We start from the raw sequence: 25,257 nt of genomic DNA, 5'->3' as shown, positions 1-25,257 counted from the left end.
GAAAGACAATAAATAGGTATCAAGGACCAAGGTGGCCGATGGGCCCTGAGGTAAAATCCTCCAACTTATCCCTTTCCCATCTACAGGTGAAACTCGGAAAATTAGAATATCGTCAAAAAGTGCATTTATTTCAGTAATGCAACTTAAAAGGTGAAACCAATATGAGAGAGATGCATGACATGCAAAGCAAGATATGTCAAGCCTTTATTTGTTGTAATTGTAATTAGGCGGGTCAATGATAAATGGAATGTAATTAATGAAATGTAATAGCGATGTTTTGTATTATTGTAACAATTTGTTTTATTACTGTGGAATTTCCAAAAGAAGGCATTTGTAAAAATTAAAATAAAAAATAAAAAATAATAAGTTGCATTACTGAAATAAATGCACTTTTTGACGATATTCTAATTTTCCGAGTTTCACCTGTAGTATCACTAGGAAAGGATGGCATGGGTGAGAAGAGGTAAAAAGCAGGGGGGGGGGAGTTTCTTCTTTTAAGGCTTGCAGGCAAAAAAGAAAAGGAGTACAATAGATCCCATTCTCTCCCCAAAAGCAGTGTCAGAACTGGCAACTCTGGAGAGTTCACCTCTAGCTACGTTATCAAATATTTGACCCTTGAGCGGCTTCCACCCAGAATTAGCCTTTGCTGCTTGCTCTCTTACAGTATAAATGTGAACAGGCTCAAATTGCAGCTGGAAGTATTTAGGTTAGAGGTTAAGCATTCTAACAGTGGAGGTGCAGAACATATTGCCATGGGGTTATGGCATCTCCAATCACAATCAGATGTGCAAAATTCAAAAAATGTTGACAAAGGTGACACATTTAGTGCCTCTCATATTCTATAATATTCAGTGCCAGAGCCATTTCTAATTACAAAGAAAAATGACCATTTTGGGGGGGACGGACGGACGACACACACTGATCACTATTGCTAATTTGCCAAATAGATAGGCTTTGCACATGCATTTAGCTCTTCTCATCTCACAGGAAACCACCCAAGGGGGAATGAGAGGTTACTATAGATTGTGATCTCTCATTTCCCATGGGGAAGCATATTGTGGGTAAGAAATGGCACACTGTGCATGCAGATCTTGGCACCGGCAAGCCCTAGTCAAACACAGTTGCTTAAGAGGCAGTGCTGAGAGTTGCCACAGCAGCATGCTACTTTCAGCCATCTACGGTAGCTGATGGCCTTACAACCAAAAAACTTAAAGAGGTACTTCTGGCTGGAGAAAAGCAGTGTATTGGTGCACTGTTTTGGATTGGATGGCAACTGCTTGGAGAACAGGGCTAGCATTTTCAGGCTAATTTGCTCAGGAAAAGGTGAACTCCCTAGTCAAAGCTGCCTTAAAGATGGAATTGATTATATTCTGTCTCCTCCTCAATATGCTTCATGCCCTTCTGGGTGGCTCAAAGGAAAAGGGGAAGCGGACAGCTGTTTCATCTATTTAATACCTATTAAATCCTATTGCATTTCAGGCCAGTACTCTATACTTCTTATGAGTTTATTGATCAAATAATTGTAGTCGCTAAAAAGGAACTATTTTAATAATTATGCTAATCACCCAATGGAAGGAATGTGCATGGGCCAGTTTGTCTGGTTGTTGCTTGCTTGGCATGTGGGACGATAGTTTTTTTTGGGGGGGGGGAGACACTGGATACAGACAACTTCAGAAATAATCTTACACTATGAATTCTAATACAGCAAGATATTTTGAAAAGGAGTCCAGATGTACAGGAAAGCTACAGAGAAGGTAGTTGAAAAGTCCATTCATAAAACTTTTATTCCACTTACATCAACTTAATACACATGTTCTTAACAGTTATGCTTAGATTGTTCATGAAAATTTTCAGGAGACATTAAACAAAGCTAGCCATCATCTCAAGTTATTTCCCTGTTAACTATTTTTACAGCACATGCATGTTAGGCAAAGTATCAAAAAAAAATCACAAAAGCAAAACCCTAAAAAAGTTAAATACATGGGTTTTTGTTTTACTGCTGTGCTCGATATACAGTGTAATTATGGATATCAAGCATTTCATTTTTACTGCATCTTTACTTGTACATTTGTTCTTAGGTTGCCTAAACCATTTAAATACAAATAAATTGTGTAGCAAAAATAATGAAAGCAACAGCAGGTAACTTTACAAGTAATGGAATGTGAACCGTTTCTGCCCTTCCCTAGAGAAAGTTCATTGGGTTAGCAAACCACCTTAAGGAACACTTTTCAGATGCAATCAGAGATGTATACTTGGACTGTAGATTCCACAGATTCACATGATTGACATGTAATATCCATGGGACATTAATTTTCCTCGGCTATGTGTTCCACCTTTGAAGTACCCACATTCTCTACACCTGCGTGGTTGCAACCAATCATCCCTTTTTTACCACTGTGACAGACCAATATGCAAGCAGTTTTTTCTTTGCTCAACATAGGAAGCTGTTTAACATTGGCTTTTGTGGGAAGCCACAAAGTACCAAGAGTACTATGCCAAACATGTAAAACTTTTATAAAAATTCCACATCCCTATATTGGCCACCTTGGATGAACAAAAATTCCCCAAATGTTAACTGGCTCTATTCCCCTAATATTAAACATAAAACCACATGGGAAATATAGAAATCCAAATAGAAGTAACATAAACCTGTCATAAATCGTAAACAAAAACTATTTGTGGGACAGCATGGATGACAAATGGTCTACTGTGTAAATTTTAGAATGAGGCAGACAAAAATTGGAAGGCTGGTTAATTCTCCCCTCCTTCTCCTGCTTCAGCTTCATCTCCTTGGGTATCCGATGTCCACAACTGTTTAAGAAAAATGCAGTCATGTGTTACTGATTAAAGCATCAGTAGTGTGAATAAGAAAGCACTCATCAGGATAATCTCCAAGAAAGCTACTCCTCATCTTTAAGAAGGTACTCTTTCCAAGAGCTGCACAACTGAGCAAAGCATTCGTATTATGTATTTCATTCCATAATTAGATTTTTTTTTTAAAAAAACCCTTGGCTACTTGGTGATTTAGCAGACCCACAAGACTGTTTTCTCCTTGTTTGTACATAACTTGGCTTAATAAAAGCTGTACAAGTACTTACTGTCAAATTGTCTCTCAGTAACTGCATTATTAGTGTGCTGTCTTTGTATGATTCTTCGCTTAACGTATCAAGTTCAGCAATGGCTTCATCAAAAGCCTATGTAAGAAAGGAAAAAAGTACATTTGTACATGCAACATTGGCAAAAATATAATATTTAGTGCAGTAATTAGACTATTAACTCACAGTCTTTGCAAGGGAACAGGCTTTCTCCGGAGAATTCAGGATCTCATAATAGAACACGGAGAAGTTTAGAGCCAGACCTAATCTGATAGGATGTGTTGGCTGCATCTCTTTTTTGCTGATTTCGAAAGCTTCCTGATATGCCTGTTGCGACTGCTCCACTATCCCTTTAAAACCAAAGAAGTAAACACAAAGTTAGCAATTGCACTTTGGAGTATGTTAAAACAAATATAGACTAGATGCCGTAATATATAGGACAAGAATTGTACAGTTTCAGAAAGTAGCATTTTTGAAGCTGTTAATAAAATCTATAAACAATAATTAGAAATAAGGAAGTATACGCCCTTGTGTACTGAATCCAGGTATCCAGTAGAACCTGTCCTATAAAAGCTTATACTCAATGCTAACCGTGTCTACTCAGTCCTAGCCATGAATACTCAGAAGCAAAACCCACTGAATTCAGTGTGGTTTACTCCCAGGATTGCACTCTGTTATACAAACAAATTAAAGGCCAATTTGATGGGGTTTTGTCTTTCCATACACTCTAGATTCAATTAAGATTTCTAGCATATCACACAGTTTTCAGGTTCAAATCTTGGCCAGAAAGAGCTACACTAGCTATCCAACTGACTGATGAGCAGCTTTCAAAGAGTAACAACAATCCTAGCCGAACTGTAGAATGCTAAAAATCCCACTCTCCCACAAATTCTGACTAGTAAAAGATCTCCTAGCAGCTGAATCTTGCCTTCACAACAGCAATGTTTTTAAGCAACATGGATAATGGTAAGCATTGCATTTAGTTTACAAAATTTAAGACAAATGTGACCTGTAACACTGAAGTGCATAAAGGTAAATTGGCCAGCAACAGTACTGCTGAAGAGGATTTGAATGACAGCCATGCTACTGCAAACAAGTGGAACACTATACTGTAATTCATCAAGAGGAAGATAGCATCCAAACCACAAGTACTAATGCTTCTGTCCATTAGCTAGAGAAAGATGCCCACTGATATGAGAATGTGTTTGGGTGACCTGCAGCAAGGTTAGTAAGAAGTTTAAACACACCTTTTCAAAACAGGCATATCTAGCCTAAGTCAGAGAGAGCTGGCAATAGTAATTCAGTATTTCAGAGGATGGCATAATGGTGGGGAAACAAAGGTGAAATTTTTAAAAGTGAAGCTCTGTCTGTAGAGAAAACTAAAGCAGCAATAGCCTTCTGCCACAGGCAACAGAAGATGTATGTGGACTAGACACTAAAAACGTGCCACATTTGCTGGATATTTATCTACAATTGATCCTGGGCATGGCTGGAATGGACTACCTATATATCCAACCACCTTTCTTTAAGAGGCACTAAGAAGATGCTATTACCAATGCCAGTAATTAAAATACTAATATTGCAAACATTCAGAACAGTCACTCTGTTTGCTGCTCATAGAAGAACTTCCCTTCCTGCCTGCACTAATCCCCAAACCTGCCCATATCATTTAAAGCAAAGAAACCAGAAGCATTGGGAGAACCACTCACAGCATTACAAAAACCTGCAATATTCAGAACAAAAACCAGAATGATGGGTATTTTCTTTCATTTCCTGAAAGCGCACAAACCCCAACTGAACAGCACTCAGCAAAGTTTAATTTGGGAATGACAGACCGACCTCATGAACTGGAGTAATAGTCGTTCTGCAAAAAGTTGAATGCCTTAGCTACAGAGAATTCTAAATGCATAATCTTGCATTTGTATTACAGTTTCATTCATGACTCCTTTTTGCAAAAAGGGGAAGTTTACTTTGGGGAAATACATGGAGGTGTTTCCAGAAGTGGCAGAAAGAATTGGTATGCTGCACAAAAGCACTGAGGTTAATTCAAATACTGTGCAGACTTTCCTGCCACTAATTCAAAGGACTTAGAAGTGGAACAAAGACGACCAATTAAGCTATTCCTTTCTGAAGATCTTATGAATTATGATGAAAACATGTAAAAAGCATCTCTGAAGGAGGAACATCTGTACACAGAGGCCTTAGAATGTTGGTTGTTTTTTTTTGGAAATTCTACCCCTGAATTATGCTTAGTTGGAGCGTAAGATTGCCCTCAATCCCCTTTAGTCAGCATAACATTATAAGCTGTTCAGTGAATCTATGACACTAGATTTAGCTATGAAAGTATAAGTGAGTGGACAGTGTTGGGAGATAACCATACACGCACCCAGTTTATTTGGACCTACTATATGTCCTGGCAGCAGCAAAGTGGTCAAATGAATATTCCCTCAAAGGAATCCGTGTAGAGCCCATGACAGCTGCCCCGCCACATCTGCCACGAAAGAGAATGAGATGCCAACTTACTCTAACCAAATCAGGACAAAATACCAGGAGTATGTAAGCCCCAGCAAGGGAACAGAGACCCCAAAGACATGTAACTACATTTCTTTGCCCTGTTTTAGAGAGCATGGGGCACAAAATTGGCAACAAAGCACTTTTTTGTTTGTTTTTGAGTATTCCTCATGAATAAAAGGATGTCTAGACATAAAAATAATAAGTTAGAGAAAAGGTTAGTAGACCCTTCCCTTTTTGGACATGTTAGTTTCCTATTTGTTGGACTGAGAAATATTTTACCATGGCACAGCCTGGAAGAAGCTTCCCGCTTCAATGAGAAGTAAGACATATTATTCCAGGCAAAGCAAGAGCCACAAGATATGCACCGGAACAAATCGACTACAAATGGAGCCATATGCAGCTTTGTCTAAAGCAGGGGTCCCCAGACTTACCCGCCTTTGGGCCAGTGTCCGCCGCGGGCTGGAGGGCAGGGGAGTGCGCGCGCAGTGGGCTGGAGGGCGGGGGAGTGCGTGCCCGTGCACACACACACTTACTGGCGCGGTGGCGCGCTTCCAGGTCGGAAAAATCGCCGAAAATCGTTTGTGCGCATGCGTATGGGCCTCCCTCGACCTGGAGGTGCACTGGAAATGACCTCTTCTGGGTCGGGAGAGGCCCATACGCATGCGCAGAAACGATTTTCAGCACTTTTTTCCAATCTGGAAGTGCGCTGCCGCGCTGCAAGTGCGGGCGGTGGGGGTTGTGGCGGGCCGGATTGGGAGGCCAATTGGGCCGCATCTGGCCTGTGGGCCGTAGTCTGGGGACCCCTAGTCTAAAGGATAGCAGTGTGCTGTCCAGAAAGCAAAGGACATTTCTACCCACTGACCTCTGCCTTAGTAGGCAGCAGAGCCCACCGAGGTCCTCCGAGGCAAAGAAAAGTAGCTAAGTAGCTGGAACTTGCTCAACCTATGATTGAGACAACTCATGCATGGACAATACCATTTGGCACAGAGACATAATCAAGTCATTTAGTCTGAAATCATTGGCATATTTTACATACTCCTCCCATACATGGCCTAAGCACACAGTCTGGAAAATAATCTCTAGCAAAACTAATTCTATTGCTCAGTAATTAAGAGGACAACACCCTGTATCTGGAGTCAGTCAACTTCAGGGGTCTGCTCAGTTCAGTTCTCTTGACAGTCCAAACAGGAGGCTTTTTGCCAACCTCACAGAGGGAAACAGCAAAGGGTAGCAAGGCAGAGGACAGAAAATGCTACTGGCATGATCCTGGCACCATAGAAACATCATTTAATTTCTGTTCTTTACACCAAACATGACTTGAATGTGATTTTTTGTAAGCTGTTTCGAGAGCTTCTTGGAGCTATAAAGTAGGGTAAGTATTCTATATAATTAAATACTAAAAAACTGTGGAGGCAATCATTGGGATTGGTGAATGGCAGTTATTAGGCACTCTGTGGGAGCCACTGGCACTGTGGCAATGCTGCTTCTTTTCTCCACTGCAATTGTGCTTTTGACCCAGGATCCCAGCTACTTATGCTCATGTAATAGGTGTAGCAATAACTATCTTAGCTGGAGCATAGGACTGAGAGTCTGTGGGACAGTCAAGGAGGAAATAAGCAGCCTCAATCGATTCTATGAGCTAGAGATTTGCAGGTTTTTAATGGGGGAACTGACTTACAAACATGCAGTGCAACCACCTAGAAGAAAAATGAATAAAGACAGCAACCATTTCACATGGTGGTTCTATTTCTGGCCCCCATGTGCGTATCGGCAGAGCTTGTATAAGTGTCCCCCCGCCCCACCCTCTCCTGGGTCCAAAAGAACCCACGCATCAGTGATCACATGTCAACTAGATGCACCTAAAATGGTTTTCGCCTGTACTACGAAGTTATCACTGCTCTATAATCCACCAGACTACCTGTTTTCTGATACAAGAGCAAGTTTAGCAGATAGCTAGATAAAAAGCCATTAGAAACTACACCAGGTTTTTACACAATAGCTAAATCTGTTTATTACTACAGAAGCCACTGCTGTAAGGAAGTTTTCTTAATGAATGACTAGCATAAGGGAGTGAACATTACAAGCATTAAATTACCAAGTTTGTCTGGGTTCAACTGACACTGCACGCTGTGGTTAATCAAAAAGGAAGTAAAAGCTTCCGAACACCTTTGCAGGGAACCTAAGATTGTACTAGACTGGTTTGCTTTGAAGTACCTACTTTTCAACTCCACACATTTTACAAAACTTGGAGATTCAGAAGCCAGCTGTAGTGAGGATACAAAGGGTAATCCTGGGTGTTTTTATTCTAAATTGAAGACAACTATCCCAAATGGAGGACAACTAGAGCGGAGGAGTGGTGATCCAGTCTTCAAATTTTTAAAAAGCTACAGGAAGATAAAGGATAGTTTGAAAGCTTTCCATACATCTATTATGGTAGCTCAGTAAACAAGCTGCCTAGAAGTTTCAGAAATGTTGAGGTTTTCAAGAGAGGATTTGATTGGCAACCTGTCAGGGAAGTTTTAGGTATAAGGTCTGTCATTGGGCAAGGGATTGACTAGTTAAAACTTCAACACATCAAGACTGGAATTAAAAGTCTCTCATTTTTACATGCTGCATGCAGAGAGTAGTGGTTTTCAAAATTCAAAATATTTGAGTAACAACATTACTTATGGAAATCTAGAAATGTCTGAACAACATTATGCCATAAAAGGTATCAGAACAAAATAGCAACAGTCCAGATTTGTATTTTAAAGGAAAATTACCTAGAGTAGTATTAGAGTACAGTGGTACCTTGGTTTACGAACTTAATCCATTCCGCAAGTCCATTCTTAAACCAAGGCATGCTTTCCCATAGCAGCGAGGGACTCAATTTACAAATGGAACACACTCAACAGGAAGTGAAACATGTTCTTATTCCAAGGCAAAGTTCACAAACCAAAACAGCTACTTCTGGGTTTGCAGCGTTCTTAATCCAAGTTGTTCATAAACTAAGCTGTTCTCAAACCAAGGTACCACTGTACACTTTTTGTCACACCATAAACAAGAATTTAAGAATGGTTTTAAAAAAGGTGTTGCATAGGCTATTCTTTACTTTCTAAGCACACACTACTGGCTGAGCCAAGAGTGGCACCTCAAACTCTCAGTGTTTCATCCCTGCAGAAATGGAGACATTGTGAAATCACCAATGGTTTATTACACCCATGACTCAGATGTATTTGTGCGCACCTGCTTAGATTCTGGCTTAAGGCAGGGAGCTCCTTTGCCTGGTACCCACGGGGGAAGAGACCTTTGCTCCCATTCAGTTAAGGGTTTTGTAAGAGGCTTTTTTTTATTTACCAACTTGCCTGAGTCTGGAATCTTCACCTGCCACCTCAATTCACTGGAATATACCTTCCATATGGGGCAGTTCCTCCTATGAACTCCAGCTTCCAACCACAGGGTCCCAAGCATGGCTTAAATATTTACCCATCATCCCCTAATTTGGCCTCCAGCCAGAAGCTTCTGAAATGCTCTTCTTTCTACTTCCAGCCATTCTCAGTTATAGCTTTCTCTCTGCACTGATGACTGTGATCTAGCTTTGTTCATTCCAGCTCTTCCAACATTAGGTCTTTCCCTTCTCTGTGTTGTACCTCTCTGACTCTCTTCTGACCAGCTTGCCTCTTATCCTGTCTTCTCACCAGACCCCACCCTCCTAACACCTGGTCTTTAAAAATGAGCCACTTTGCAGCTCTATTTCCTCATCCTTGCTGGCGAGTTGTTCATCACTGCTCATTCCTAAGACTGGCCTGCAGATCCTCAATAGTGAGCATTAGAGCCTGTAGCTGACCCTACTGTGTCCCTTCAGGGAGGGGACAACCACACTAAACACCAACAGTAAATAGCCTTGAAATATTAGATGCCAACTGTTCTGGCACACTTTGAGTAAACTATTAATGCTGCATTTTTTCACTACCAATTCTACCTTGCAAAATCTACTTTAACACATACTTATCGGGCAGAGGACAGAGAATGTCAAAAGAGCTCTCCTGCAGTAAGCCATGAACAATAGCAAAAATGGCCAATGCATGTATTTTGAGACCCTGTTGATTAACATTAATAGTCACTTATGAAAGCTTTTAAACTGCTGATTACGTTTATTCACATGTCACTCTGAAATTCAATTCTTTAGATCAGCATCTTTAAAATATTACAATACTGCAACACTCCAAACTTGTTTCCTTTAGTGACGTGTAACATTCCAGCAGTAAATACCCGACTTGGAAAATTTCATGGGAACTTTTGACACTAAGAAGCTAACACACTGTACCTTTCTTGTCATCACCAGCAGCAACTTCAGCCAAATAACGGTAGTAGTCGCCTTTCATTTTCAAATAGAAAACTTTGCTTTCCGCTTGCGAAGCATTAGGAATCAAGAACTTTTCCAACAGAGACTGCAATTGAAAACAAAGAATAATCAGAAGGCTATACACATTGACAACTAGAAAACTGTACACACTGGTTGGCCTGTGGCCATTGAAGTTTCCCCATTAGTGGTAATATCAGAAATCAAGCAACTGTAAATGGTCTATTACTGTATCACTGAAAATAAACCCACAAAAAGTTACTAGCCCCATTGTCTTTTTACTATCTGGTCAACCATACGCACCAAAGTCTTAAAAAAAACGAAGTCTTATCTGTAATGCTTCCCTGCCGGATTGCCCAGAGGCAACTGGAGATAAGTAAATTAGGTTTTTACACAGGTGTTGTGCCACACACCAAGCTCTACAGACAAGCGGAAGTCTATCTTTCACAAGTTTTTGAAGTAACAGAATGGGCAGCAACTCATGCCAGTCTGATCCTATGCTGCTGCTTTAGCTGCTAGTGTCAGCCAGATGTGCATGTAAGGAGGACCTTGGCTTCATCTGATTTTAATGCCGCAGAAGATCAGGGTTTACTACATGCTTTAATAGTTTATCACTGCACTGGAGAATCTGAAAGTATCTGAAAGGAATATCATGGTATTATGCATTTTGGTTGGGCCTAAAAAGCTTTTACCCAACTGGGTTAGGGTTAGTGCACAAGAAAAACCCCACCACTCCCTTTGTGTTAAAGAACCAAGAAGACTTAAGTATTATGGCACATGTACATGCAATGCTTTATTCTACCCATTATCTTTAGGTGACAGCGCATGGGCTACTTCTCCAAGTCTCCTATCAGTCCTATTGTTTGGGATAAGGAAAATTTCACCCCTCAGAAGGAAGCCACTTGGGGGCCCTTTAAGAATGCCCTGTTTTATTTTTCCAGGACTGGTTCCCACGTGAATGGGCCAATATTTAAGTAACCCAATCACATGGGAGCTGCTCATGGAAAAGTAGATACAGTAGCTATTTGTTCCTGAGAAGAACTTTAAATGCCCTTCTAGCCCAGTGTTTCTCAACCTTTTTTGGGCCACGGCACACTTGTTCTGTGAAAAAAATCACGAGGCACACCACCATTTAAAAAGTTAAAAAAATTAACTCTGTGCCGCCCTATATTATAATTATGACTGTAAGAAACACTTGCCAAATATTGCTTTCCGGCGGGTCAGTGTTGTGTATTGGTGGCCGCCAGGCTTGTTTGCACTGAGCTTTGGGAAAGAGGAGGAGAAATATTGCTTTCCGGCGGGTTAGTGTTGATTATTGGCGGCCGCCAGGCACGTGACAATGCAAATCGCCCTTCTCGTCGCCGCATTTTGCGGCACACCAGCCAGCGTCTAGTGTGCCGCGGAACAGCGGTTGAGAAACGCTGTTCTAGCCAAGGTAAAAATTCAGGAAGCACTAAAATATTCACCTAATTCACATTTAAATTTGTTCCTATAGCATCAATGACAAACTGCAATAATGATGTTTGAAGATGTTTTACCTTAACTGAACTGAGTTAAGATTTCATGGGTGGCTATCAAGAGTCAGAACTAGTATGCATATTGCCAGCTTTCAACATGTGACGCCAGGAGCATTTCCCCTTAAGATATGAAACTTAAAATTCACTATGAGGTCCCAGGGTGGGGTGCAATTTAAAAACGCAAAATTAAAATAAGTTACAATTAACTATAGGCTAGATCCTAAAATGTACACTTCAGGTGAAGAGGTATATCTTCAGCATATAAGGAGAACTACACTATGAAGGTGACAAGACACACCTCTGTGGGGAGGGAATTACAAAGCTTAGGGGCTGCCACAGAGAATACCCTCTCTCATACTTCTGTATTTTACTACTTTATCTAATTAAGGCAGAGTAATACAGTGGATGTAAGAGAAGGCTGTCCAATCCTAAATTATGTGATGTGTAGTTATTACTAACTGCAATCCAATGCATTTTCACTCAAACCAGAAACTTATTTCAGTAGTTACTCTGAGGAACTTCCAAACTGTTTGAGGGGCTGTAACTGGAGAAACTGCTGAAAGGGAAACTGCTGCTGGTGCAAAAGGAGCAGATAATAAAGCTGTTTCTCTATATGAAGTCTGGCCCTGGTAACACCCACTAATCCTTTTAATACGATCACCAACCTTCCATTCAAGAGACAGCCACACTTTTAAGGTGAGGCAATCTAATCCTATTCAACTTGCATTCCCTCCCAAGACAAGTAATTGCAACGTTTGTTCTTAGCCAGCTGTATTTGTAATTTGCCAGGATGACCATGGTCCCTATTATTAGATACTACTTCAATATCACACAGATGAGAAGCTATACTCTATCCTTTTGCAAAAATAGAAGATTCAGGGTTAACTGTGTATGCGACATCTTATAAAATATGTGGCCTTAAAAATAAAACTTCTTCAGCTACTTGAAGAGCAAGTGACATTAGCCTAATGAAATAGAGATATTTGAAAGCAAGCATATGAAAAAGCAGAATAGCAAACTTCACTCAATATAAATGCAACAGTGTTCAGACAACTTGTGCCAAATTCATAAGTGGGTACCAAAAGCAATCAAACAATTGTTCAGTTAAGTAAAGCTATGGATGATGCAAAACACAAAACACCACACCACTTGTAATTCACATTCATTCAGGTTTCTGATTTAAGCCAATATAATTATATATTCATCCTATTTTTGACTGCATGGATCTCTTAACACCAGAACGTAGCAGAATAAAGTCAAAGTGTTCAGTAGGGACAGATAACAAAGTTTTGTTAGTTTTGTATCAGTAACAAGCAAAAGTTAAAAGTGATGGAAAAGTTGTATGTAGAAAGGGGCAAATGGAATCTGGGCTATGTAATTGAACTGACAATGAAACCCAGCATGCATACCACTGACAAAGCACTGCACAGGTATGCTCTCTATTATTATCAGCAACAACAGTTCTACAGGCTTTTCCTTATTACCCTAGTCACAGCATCATAACTCATGAGGTTGTTATGTAGATGAGCTTCTAGATTTAAGTGGATCAGCACCAACTACTAGAGAACAGCACTCCATGCTGTTTGCTGTCACTGCAAAAAAATAAATTAAATGTCACACAAGTCTTTGCCTAGCCACAAGACAAGATTAAGAACTACACAGCAGGCATCAAATTCCCATCCATGTTTATTACTAATATACGAAACAGCAGCAGCATTTGTAAAGGAAGGAGCATGGCTGTGCACACATTAACCCTCCTCTTGCTTGCATGTCACTTTTATTCTACGACCTTTTTTTGAGCCAGCTTCCTTTAACATGACAGGTGAACAAACCCTGTCTGAGGCATAGCAGCTAAGGAGAGCAGTTGCAGAGGCAAGTGGTAGGATTGGGAGGGGTTTTTCTCTCCCCCTCCTAGAGCTGCATGCTTGAAATTCCACTTGCCAGATATTCAGCTCTTGCCTAAGTTACATTCTTATGAGTCTACGCAAGCACACATGCACTTGCAGGGTGGATTCAGCTGATGAGCCACATTTCCATGAGCAAGCAGGATAGGCTGTTCATGATTGTTAAATAAGCCAGATTGAATCCTGTCCCTTTTATTTACGACAGCAGCTCAGTAATCTTCCAGTATTCTCCAACTTAAGTCTGAAACAAACTACGAAAGAGTGTATGTCTGTAACATGGGATTTCCCTTCTAGAAATACAGTGGTACCTCTGGTTACGAAGGTTCTGGTTATGAATGCTTCAGGTTATGAGCTCCACTAACCCCGAAGTAGCTGCTCCTGGTTGCGAACTTTGCCCCAGGATGTGAATAGAAATAGTGTGTTGGAGGCGTGTACACATACAGCAGGCCACCCCGCTAGCCAAAGCGCGCCTCAGGATAAGAACGATTTCAGCTTAAGAACAGACCTCCAGAACGAATTAAGTTCGTAACCAGAGGTACCACTGTAAAGGCTTTATAGCATTTTTCTCCTTACACATGTTTGTTTTAAGAACTACAGACCAGCTCACCAAGAAGTCTAAAATCATGTGAACATGACAACTACAGAAGTGACCCATTTCCCTTTCACATCTTTTAAAAGGTGGCACGTCACCTTCAGTATGATGGAGAAATGGAGTGCCTTTCTACAGGCAGCCTACCCCTGACATCCAATCTGTTGGCACACTTGGAATTTTAAAACAGCCAAGGATCTTGGTTCACAGCCCTAAGCTTTTACACCGTAGTCTCCTAGCAGGTGTGAACTCTCAGCTCCTAAACTTCATGCTAACTACACCATAAATAACTCCTCAGTCACTGCAGTCAGTGACTTCATGGTTTCCCCTCAATAACTAAGTAGTCTGGATTCTGAAAAGACAACATAAAGGCAGAAGTGTTGTCCAATCACAATGTACTAAGTTGCATCCCTAACTTTAGATAGGTATTCAAAATTTGAGATACTGTAGCTCATCATAGGGCTACAGATCTAGAGCTCTATACACTGCAGATACTGTACTGTACAGTTGAAAACAGCCTTTTCTAACAAGCTAACTTTCTGTAAGGGGTATCCAAACTAACTGGCCTGTTAGAATGAAGGGAGCTACATGAAAATCTATTCAGCATTCAATTTCCCAAACGCAGATGCTGATAATGCATTAAGAGAAGTTACCTGGGGATTTCAGTTAATTATACTATTGGTGAATTGAAGTATTAATGTTTTATTTCCCCTCTGACAAAGTGGAACAGTTCACTTGTCCCACAAGAGATCAGATGCTCATTAACAGCAATACAGCCAAAAATAAAAATGTATGGGTTTGTTCTTTAAAGCTTACTGCTCCTTCCAAATACATCAAAACAATAATTTGGTAAATTGGCTGAAATATTTTAATTTCTTGATATGCTGAAAAAGAGGGGGCTCCACTTGACCTGAATTATTTTTGAATGAAATAAAGTGTTTAAAATTTTTTCTACCAGGAAGTTAAGAGATGGAAAAGTATGACATCTATGGTTATCTACAGTTCCTATAAATGTGCAGTTAAGAGGTCACAAACATGTTTGAGAGCTCACCACTTTGTTTTGGCAAGAGCGACTGACCTTCTCTAGACACATCTTGCTGCCTTCTAAACCTTGGCATAAGAAGCAGCTCCTATTCATTGTGCTAAATCACAGGTGGCTTGCCTCTGCAGTTACACTGGGCTTAACAAGTGTACTGAGCACATCAAAAGCTCAGGGTAATGCCACAATCAAGACAAGGTTGCTGGCAAACTCAATTTTTTTTATGTCTAAACATGTTTCTCAGAACCATACAAAACTAATGCTTGAACCTACAGCAGTTGCCACATAGCTTGTAGTCACATCCTGCCACAGAAGATTATTATTATTATTATTATTATTATTATTATTATTATGCATTTTATTACAGTTTAAGTATGTTGTTTTGAAACTGCAAGGCCATCACAAAATATCAAGTGTCAGCCAATTACTTCTCAATCAGTAACTGATACAGAATATTACTTCTATAGCCAAGGTAATGCTTTCCTACTGCCAACAAAATGAGGAGCATGAATATACTCACATTAAAGAGATGTAGCATATCTGTGCAGCCTGGAACCCATGCATAATCACTTTATTTTACTTAAAACAAACTAACTGCCTTTAGTAGTCAGGAAAAATATTCTATTAGCAAAAAAACCTGCTATATTTTTCATAAAGCAATTTTTTTTCTCTGGTTCACAATACAGGGTTACCATGCTAGCAATAACAAGTTTTATTACAAGAAACGCCAGTAGTGTGAAAAAGTTCCAAGTGTATTGGGATTTGAATAACTAATTTTACAGACTATATAAGGCAGGCATCCCCAAACTTCGGCCCTACAACTCCCATGATCCCTAGCTAACAGGACCAGTGGTCGCGGAAGATGGGAATTGTAGTCCAAAACATCTGGAGGGCCGAAGTTTGGGGATGCCTGATGTAAGGCAACACACCTGTAGTATATCAAGAAACAAAATCTATACTTATCATACCATACTATGGTTTGGCAAAACTGCAGCTTACCAAAAGATTTTTCAAGCTGTTTCTAGTACTAATTCTCTGTGCCAACAGTCACACCAGTGTGCCTCAAATAAAAAAAGCCCTGATGCCTTGGTACATTAGTTTTAGTATATATTACACTTGGCATCTCCCCCCCCAGCCAAATGTGACATCATTATGACATCAGGTGACTACTTCAAAGGGGCTCCCTCTTAACGCTTATCAGCTGATTGGCACCAAGAGTCAGCTCCTTTGAAGGTGTGCCAACAGCACCAGTGAGCTGACAGATCATCAAAAGAGCTCCTCTGCTCGGTGCCAACCAGCTGATGGGTGCTGTGAGCAGCCCCTTTGAAGGTGTGCTGTCAGCACCAATCAATGGCGCTGACAGGAGCTTGCTCTCAGCTGATTGGTACTGCATCTTCAAAGGAGGTCCCCTCAGTGCTTATCAGCAGATGAACACTTCAAGTTCCAAGTGCAGAGTTCCAAGTGCAGCTGATCAGAGACACTCAGTGTGTTTGGCAGATGGGCAGAGGTTGGGGGAAATGGCCTCATGGGTCTAATTAGGTCTGAGGCTAGCAGTTCCCCACCACTGTCCTAGTACTCACTCACATGAATTCCCTTGCAAATAGTAGCCTGCAAGCAACAAAAGTATAAGCATAAGGGCAGGTGCAAGAAATTCCAAAGTGGTTCCATGCAGAGAGTCTAAACCTTATACCGGTAGACTTTATGACTTTCAAGGAAAGAGCCTGACCTCAACTTACGCAACCTGGCACAATGGTACTCAAAGCTAACTGGCTAGATCTCAACCCTTTCCAAGAGATGAAATCAACACAGGCAGACAATTTGTTCTCACCTAAAATAAGTATAGAATTTTTTGGATACATTTTAATTGATGAATAGAACAAACCTACCAGTGAACAGTAAAAACACTCCTTTATCCAACATACCCATTTTAAAGTTTGGGTTTAGAATCCTGACCTAAACCTATTAAAACATTACCCAGAAAAAGACCTATTAAGTTAGCCAAGTATGAAACCGAGGCACTTTTATTTCAACAGGCTTATGTTTCACTTAACAGAAAATATAGTCTTCAATCCAATTGGGAGTTCATCTAAACCCCCAATATATATGAAGGGAGTTTCAAAGCATGTCGAAAAACCTAGGTTTAAAATTTCATTTGAATGCAAACTTGCTTGTTCTCACAATCCCAGAAAATAACTATTTTCAGAAGAATATATATTTAAAATAAACTTAAAAAGCTGTATTTCAGGCTGTCATTTAAATTTGTTTGCTTTTATGCTGCTGGTATTTTTTAAAAAAGTGAACAGTTCTGGGATTTATTTTATAAATAGCAGAATTAAAGTTACCTATAGAACCAAAATATATTTTAGTACGTAAAATATGCTGATTTAGAACAAGATCTATCTATTTAAATACCATTCAATACTCTAACACACACCAGATTTGAGCCTACTTTGCTATGTAAAAGATTAATGAATACAGAATTACAGGTATGTCTCTGCAGACCACAGATTTATCCTGGTAAATTATAACTACTTCTGATTCCTAAACCACTGAACCTGAACACATTCCATCTCATGACCAAAACACTTCTGCCCAGTAATTATCAGCCCCTGCTCCTGTGTAGGTGTGGGCACTTAGTCCACAACTGAGTTCAGACAGATATTAAAACTTTTTATTTCACTGGGCAAGATATACAAACTAAAAATGTCCTTTCAAATACACCAACCCAGCCCAACAGAAACCCAACCAGCTCCAATTCCTAAGTACCAGTATACTTACAATTTATAATCCAAAGCAATGTGGCCTACAGGGCCAAAGGTTCTCAATTATTGGCCAATATAGTAGGCATAAAGATTTATTTCACTGCAAACTGATAAGTTGCCATAACAGGTAAAACAAACAGGTAAAACACATTATTTATGCTTGCCCAGGAATCAAAATGGAAATGAGATTTCATATCAATTTAAAATGGATTAAATCACCCAGTGTGGAAAATCCATCTACCCAACTACTTTCCTCTGGAGGAATTTTAGTGAAATTTGCATTTTATAGCTATGCCTTGACAGCCAGGTCAAAATTGGTGGCCACAAAGATCTTGACCCCATAAAGGCAACTCCATTTGTGCTTCATTTAAACACAAGGAGGCTTATTTCCATGCTATCAATGGAATGCAGTTACCTTGAGCACGACAGCCCTCTGCTCAGCTCCAAATTTATAGTCGAGGAAAATAGGGATTTTGCCAGCATGCAAGGCCTATACGTGCAACTGTCACAAATTTTATTTACTGGTAACTTCTAAACTACCCAGTAGATCCTAGAGAAGTTTACAGAGCAAAATTCAAATAATAAAAATGCAACTTCAAACATAGGCAAAGTACAATTTCTGCAATGACATGGCTTCTCTTCTGAACATGGGTGATGAGATCCCAAGTGCTATAAGTTATGTTCCATGCACGCACAAGGGATTTTCCGCTCTTCCCATTTCCAAAGGAAATGAACATTCACACAAGTCAGAGACTGCCCAAATATCACCTGCTTCTCTATGGGTATGCATAAGAGCTGCCTGCTTACACATGGGGTATGAATTTTTGCTACTGCAAACAGGCTGCAAACTAGGGCACAGAGGAGGAAAACCTGGCCCAGATAATAGCTTTAGAGCACACGATATGGTCCAACTGTTTAAGCCAAAAGTATGTGTTGCAGAAACAGCAGGATATTAATATAACAATTTTTTTAAAAAAACATGTGGGGTAGACTTCATCCACATCACTCAATGTACTTGACTGCACATTTTATTTTTCCCTTTAGAAGGTGATAGTAATTCATTTATGAGGAAGTAATGTGCCATACTTGGGGACAACACTGCCTGTCTGTCCCCCATTCCAATAGAAAGGGGCAGTATGTTAACACCTTATCCTGTAAACACAAAACAAAACACTGCAGCTTGACAAGACTATTACACCTTACTCAGAGCCTAGAAATTGTGCCTGACTTGGATGAAGAGAGCGCAGAACTAGGCTTGGAAAATACTTCTGAGCAAAGGGCTTGGTGGGAAATGGGAGAGAATGCACAGCAGCTTGGAGGAAAAGGGCTAAAACTCTCTTCCCTCCTCTCAATTTTCCTAGCCCAAAGTTTGCATTATATTAAAAGGCCTGTTCCTGGCTTCTGTTTGCCATGTTAAGTCCAAAAAAGAAACCAGGAAAAACTACTTTGTCAACGAGGAAGTAAATGGGTTGCAATCATCTAGATGAGGGGTAGCCAATGTTATAACCTCCAGAAGTTGAACTCCCAACTCCTCTCCACCTCAGCCAGCATGCCCAATGGTCAGGGATGATGGGAGTTGTAGTTTAACAGCATCTGGAAGGCACTATGCTAGCCACCCATTTAAATGTAGCTTTCTAACACAGTAAGTTTTTATGTATCCCTTTTTATCTCCCCCCCCAATACCAGTCAGTTTCTATCGCAACAGCCAGTGCTCACACACCTACAGGAATATAATAGAAAGGTCTGATTTGGACACACCACTCAGGTAAAGGCAAATCCTGCCTCCTTTCCATCATTAGAAAGGCACCACTAGTCCACCAGTCTCTTAAAATATAGGAGCTCCTCTGGCTGAGATTCTTTTTAGTATGCTATTAGAGAACTCGAGGGAGCAAGGAATTTTTTTGCATCTGGGTTACAAGCTACTTTTCTAGGTTTCCTAATTTTATAGAGTATTTCCCTTTTACCACAGCAACATATAAAGCTCCAAATGAGCACTGTTTCAAGTTTTACAAATAAATCTATAGATTTAATCTCCTGAAGTCTAGGCATCAACTAGTATGAACCAAGAGGGTATTTTATCCAATATATATAAGACAGAAATTGAAACAAAGTGATTTAAATCTTTAGCTTTCCAGTAACGAATGCAATGAGGCTTTTTAAAAAAACATTCAGACATGCATTGCATATGGGCTTTAAAGAAAGTATTTACTAACATTAACCAGAGTTGCTTGAAACTCTTCTGGATGGGAAAAACCTAGTTAAACACACTGCGAAGAAAATGGAGCCAAGTATTTGATATTGTAAGGGGTCAATGTCAACCGAGAATGTCAGGTAAGTATCAGCTTTTTATCTGATGAAATTAATGGACTTAAACATCTGATTTATCACATGTCTCTTAAATATAATACATACATATATATATATAATTAATGAAAGATGTGACAGATAAGGTATGGGCTCCTTTCCCACACCCATGTATCAGACAGAATAATGGTGTTTGACTAGTCTGAAAGAAGGTTTATGTAGTTATCAGCAAAAACTGCATTTCATATACACCATGCATCTGATTATCCCTCTACTTTCCTCAATGCTTTTATATGGCAATAATCCAAGATAAACTAATGACCTTCAAATACGTGTATCTAAAATTTGAGCTCAACTATACATACTGGCCTTTGAACTCACCAAGGTATTTGTACAGCTGGTTTTACAAAATAGATGGAAAAACCATGGTAATTATGCTCATATGACTTGACTCAGTGCATCAAAGTATTTTTTTCTCAAGTTCTTGTTGAAATGAAATTGTCTTCATCTTTAGCAAAAACAAATACTAACAATTAGTTGAGTGGTACATCAATAAAATAGTAACGCTACTAAGAGGGGGGGAAATACACAACTGTGTTTTCTTCATTTAAAAGATCTTATGAGGTAAAAAAAAAATTATTGCCAACAGCACAAGTGTAGAGTCACCTTGCTTTGAAGTTGCTATGGCTTCGCTTAAGGTAGGCCCATAGCACTGTTGCTACCTCCTCCTCCCTCTTGCAGAGTGTTCTGCATGGGTGAGTCATAGCTAACATTACATCATCTTATTCAGGGAGGGGCCTGATTTCTATAGTGAGAATTACAACTTCTCATAGAAAGCACACACAGCACCCTCTAGGTTATAAAGAAAGCACACTTATTTTAATTAAACTAGGCTGAAAAATCCTTTACTCCTTCCAGTTTCTAACTGGTAAGTGGAGTCTATGTGACAACTTAATGGATAGTGCCAATAGGGTGGATTGTGTCACTATCATACAAGTGTTTCGCTGCAAGCATCCAGCTGCAAAGTTTTAGGAAGAAGCAAGTTAAGACCACTGTTTGGTTTTCTAAAGGTGGCAGGGAAAGATATTTAGATATTTTTATATAAACAGGTTTATACTTTGATTAAACAAAACTGAGTGTTACTAGAGGGTTATCTGCCCTTGAAGGTTTACTTGGGGTGGGGGGAGTAGTTAGAGCCTCAATTCTCACCAGCACATCATTGCAGATGTCCCTTAGTTCAGTCTCAATTTTCTCTCTGTATTCTCGGGCCATTTGCTGCTTTTTCTCAGCACCTTCCGTCTTTTGTTCAATGCTTGACACAACCCTCCAAGATGACCTACGTGCTCCTACAACATTTTTGTAAGCGACAGAGAGAAGATTCCTCTCCTCGTTTGACAATTCTGCTCCTTGCTCAGTCACAGACTTCATGCAGGCTGCCATGTCATCATATCTCTCAGCCTGCTCAGCCAGTTTGGCCTTCTGCACCAGCTCGTTTTTATCCATGCTGATTTCTCTGGAGAATGAAAAATATCAAATAATTATTTAGACATCAGGCAAAATCATTTGTAACTCAGCTATCTCTTAGCAATGTAAAGAGCACATTGCAACTGACACACATTTACTTGGATGCAAAATCCACTGATTTCAATGGCCCATTACAAAGTTCTATATCAGGCATGTCCAACACCCAAGAGACTGCGATCTACTCCCAGTATAAAAAACTGGAAGTGATCTACCCATTGTCATTGGAGGTAGGAGGAGCATTCATGGACTGGGTGGCTTGCCCAGAGTTCTTGAGCTTTTTTGCGGATTGCCCAGTCTTTGGGCTTTTTTGGGGTAGGATTGCCCAGAGTTCTTCAGCTTTTGTTAACTTTTGGTAAACTTTATTTAATCCCACGATCGATAAGGGTCCTGCGATCTACCAGGATCAGCCGAGGATCTACCAGTAGATCGCAATCTACTGGTTGGACATGCCTGTCCTATATTATTGTTGAGATATTGGTCAAATTAATCTTCATTTTTATTAAGTTCATGAAATCTTGGGAAGGATATGGCCTCTGCAATCTTAAAAAAAACAAAACCTTTCAAGCATGGAATGTGAACTATTCCCCCAGATGCCTCTGCTATCTGTCCCCTAGATGCTCCTTGCCTTTTGTTTGAAGGGGCTACTATCAGCACATTGCTATTTTGAGAAACACCAAACCGTTTGGAAGGTTTGCAATCTTAAGAATTTCACCACAATGTGTTGTGAGAGCCATTCCTTCCTTTCTCAAAAGCTACTCAAGTATACCTCTGTACTCTCTTTTCTCAAACTACATTCTTGTACTGTACATGGTTTAAAAAATACTGATTGGTATCAGGGCCATTGGGCCCAAAAGCAAATGAATTTAGCTACTACACAGCTCAATCAATATTAGGGTTAGAAGCAAATAACTCTTGCATAGCTTAATCAATGAAACTTAATTCAAAGTGCATCTGTTACGGTCATGATGCAAGTCATTTATTTTAACAGAACTTAGTTTAGGATCAGGATGCCAAGCTGCAATTGTCAAGCTAGGTTTTGCACTATGTTGTCTACTTCTGTTACCTTACCCTCATAAAGACCAAGAAACATCTTGGTCAAGAACCATTTTGCTACTCAGGAACAGCAATTTAATGCAACCATGACGCTACTCAGGAATGGCAATTTAATATATGGAAATAAAGCTAGGGAACTGTTAGCTGCTTAGCGAGCCAACCTCTCCCCTTGCAAACCTGGTGGCATCTGAGAAGACTGCGGAGAAGGAACCTTGCTTTTTGACCCGAAAGGAAAGATTGTGTGATTTCCTGTACATAGTGTAGGCTAGGACTCGGGTGCCTAAAATGGTGCTGCTCGGTGCACTCCCTGGCACGCTGCAGCTGGCACGGCTTAGAAACATGGCTGGGGCGGGTACAAAAAGCGAAACCGGAGAAAGGTGCGGGGGAGAGGGATGGCGGGGCCGGCGGGCGAGGGAAGAGGAAGAGGACAAGTCTGCCGCTGCCACCGCCCCTCCCAGCGCCGCAACCGCCCGGCTCCGAGACATGAAGCGCCTTGTCTGGGCTCTTTGTCATGGCGGATCCGAGTCAGAGCCCAGCCCACTTGTGTGCGCGCTGATCTCCCTCCACCTCCGCCCCGCGCCGGGAGGGGAGATTGCTGCATCTCCTCCGCCCAGACCCAGGCCGGAGGAAAAAAAGGGGAAGCTCAGACGGCGCCTCGCCGAGGGAAGGAAGGAAGGAAGGAGAAGAAGAGGAGACACGCCCGCCCACCTGCCCCTCCGCTGCCGCCTCTTCCCTCGCCCTGCGGCGGCAGCGCCGCCGCCCCCACCCCGAGGGAGCCCCCGCGGCCGCAGCCCCCACTCACACCCTCGCCTTTTCTTTCTTCGCTTCCTCCTTCTCTGCCGCTCCCTTTGCCCGCCCGCTCCTTTTCAAGGCGGCCCCCTCCGGTGCGGCTGTGGCGGCAGATCGCACCGGCTGGATGTGCCGCTCCCGGCAGGAGGCCACACCCTAACCAGCCGCCCGACGGCCGCTCCCGAGGAGAGAGAAGGCCGCCGCGGGAAAGGAGGGAGGCGGAGATGGAAGAAGGGAAAGGAGCGAGAGCGAATGGGGAAGGGGGGGGGAGAGAGAAGGGAGCCATCCTACTCCCCAACATGGCGCCCCTCCTTCCTTCTTCCCTCGCTCACATGGCACCCCGCATTTTGAGGAGCAGCAGCAGCTCCCACCCCAACAAAGATAATATGAATATGGGTGACGGAAGGGAGGCTGGAGGTCGGCGGCGGCAACCCTTCCCCTTAATCATTTCTGCCTCACAGGTAGAGGAGCTCGCCTCCCGAGGATTGGGGGGGGGAATCGGCTCCCCCCGGTCCGAATAGCCAAGGGGCACCGCCCCGGACCTTCACCTGCTGTAGCCTCGCCCGAGGCAGAGAAAGGGGCGCCGCCGCCCAGTTCTGCCCTCCTCCCCCTCCCTCCATTCTCGCCCCCTTTCGCAGGGCGAGGCGCGGGAAGCGACTGCCTGAGCAGGTGGGGCCGCCGCACCTGGGGGGGGGGCTGAAGGCGCGCAGAGATGGTGGGGGAGAGGAGGAGGAGAGACACCCGCCGCCGCAGGGAGGGAATGAATGGCTTCCCCTCCACAAGGCCGCGGCAGTGGGTGTAGCCCAGCACCGCGGCAAGGAGGAGCCGCCCTTCTGTGCGGGGAAGAAGGGGGTCGCCAATCCGCCGCTGCCGCCTCGCCCGCTCCTCTTCCCCTTTCAGCAGCCGCCGCCGCCGCACCCCCCCCCCCGCCGGTCTCTTCTGCCGCCGCCCCTGAACCGCAGCGGATCCCGCCGCCGGAGCGCCTACCCGGAAAGGAAGGGGAAGATGCGGGAGTGGGGGGAGAAAAGGCGGCGAGGCGAAGCCTAGCGAGGCCGTTACCTGCGGGCTCGACGGGACGGGAGTCTCTAGGCGGGTGACCGGCGCGGACTGTGCCTATATCGCGGCTCGCTCCGCTGCAGCCTCGCTCTCGCTCTCCCAGCGCCACACACGGGGTCTCCGCCAATCACCGCGTCGCAACGCACGGGCAACACAGAGCCCGTGACGTCAAGCGGCGCCATGGCAACCGCGCGCGAGCACGCGCTTGCGCCCACACTTTCCTTCCCCCCTCCCCTCAGTCAGTCTCTCTCTCACTCAGCCTTACCAACCCGGTGGCTGCATCAACCGCCTAAAGCGCGCGCCCGGCTGCTTTTCCTGCCTCCGCGCGGCGGCGGCAGTGGACACGCCTTAGCCCCGCTGTTACACCCTCCGTCCCCCCTCCCTCTCCTTCCGACGACGGGCACGCGCGCCGCCTTGCCGCCCTCCCACTACTGCAGAGCATGTTCGCTCGCGCATGCGGGAGAGCCGCGCCTCTCTCCTTGGCGGCGCGCAGCCAGCAGCTCGGCTATTGGGAGCAGCACAGGGTGAGGCTGCGCGCCACCCCGACGCTTCCGTTCCTCTGCCCCACATCCTCATAAGGGGCTGAGGAAGAGGAGGGCGGCGCACGCGCGCGCCCGGCCGCTGCTCCTTCCCACATCTATGCAGCCTTTCTCGACCGGGGTGGGCGGGTGAGTGGGGGCAAGGGGGATGAGACACGCCAACGGGCAAGCCCACCGTTCCAACAGATCTCTTCAGACGGAGCGGGCCAAAGTAGCGCCCTCCCCCCGCT

The 25,257-nt window shown here is 42.6% G+C and overlaps 1 protein-coding gene across 2 annotated transcripts; it reads right to left on the bottom strand.

The window, feature by feature from the left end:
* Window positions 1-1,766: 1,766 nt before the first annotated feature.
* YWHAZ (tyrosine 3-monooxygenase/tryptophan 5-monooxygenase activation protein zeta) lies at window positions 1,767-24,649 on the bottom strand. Of its 2 annotated transcripts, none has more exons than XM_035125206.2 (6): window positions 24,492-24,649; window positions 21,276-21,579; window positions 9,916-10,039; window positions 3,282-3,445; window positions 3,099-3,194; window positions 1,767-2,811 (listed from the first exon to the last, which is right to left on the bottom strand). In XM_035125206.2, exons 2-6 carry the CDS (start codon window positions 21,567-21,569, stop codon window positions 2,752-2,754), a joined length of 738 nt encoding a protein of 245 aa, XP_034981097.1. In that variant the 5' UTR covers window positions 21,570-21,579; window positions 24,492-24,649; the 3' UTR covers window positions 1,767-2,751. The 2 variants fall into 2 exon arrangements, with proteins under 2 accessions (XP_034981097.1, XP_060133666.1); XM_060277683.1 differs by lacking the exon at window positions 24,492-24,649 and adding an exon at window positions 23,446-23,466.
* Window positions 24,650-25,257: the final 608 nt, after the last annotated feature.

The sequence above is a fragment of the Zootoca vivipara genome, chromosome 8, assembly GCF_963506605.1.
Source record: "Zootoca vivipara chromosome 8, rZooViv1.1, whole genome shotgun sequence".
Lineage (NCBI taxonomy): Eukaryota > Metazoa > Chordata > Lepidosauria > Squamata > Lacertidae > Zootoca > Zootoca vivipara.
This window is presented reverse-complemented; position numbering and strand designations above follow the sequence as displayed.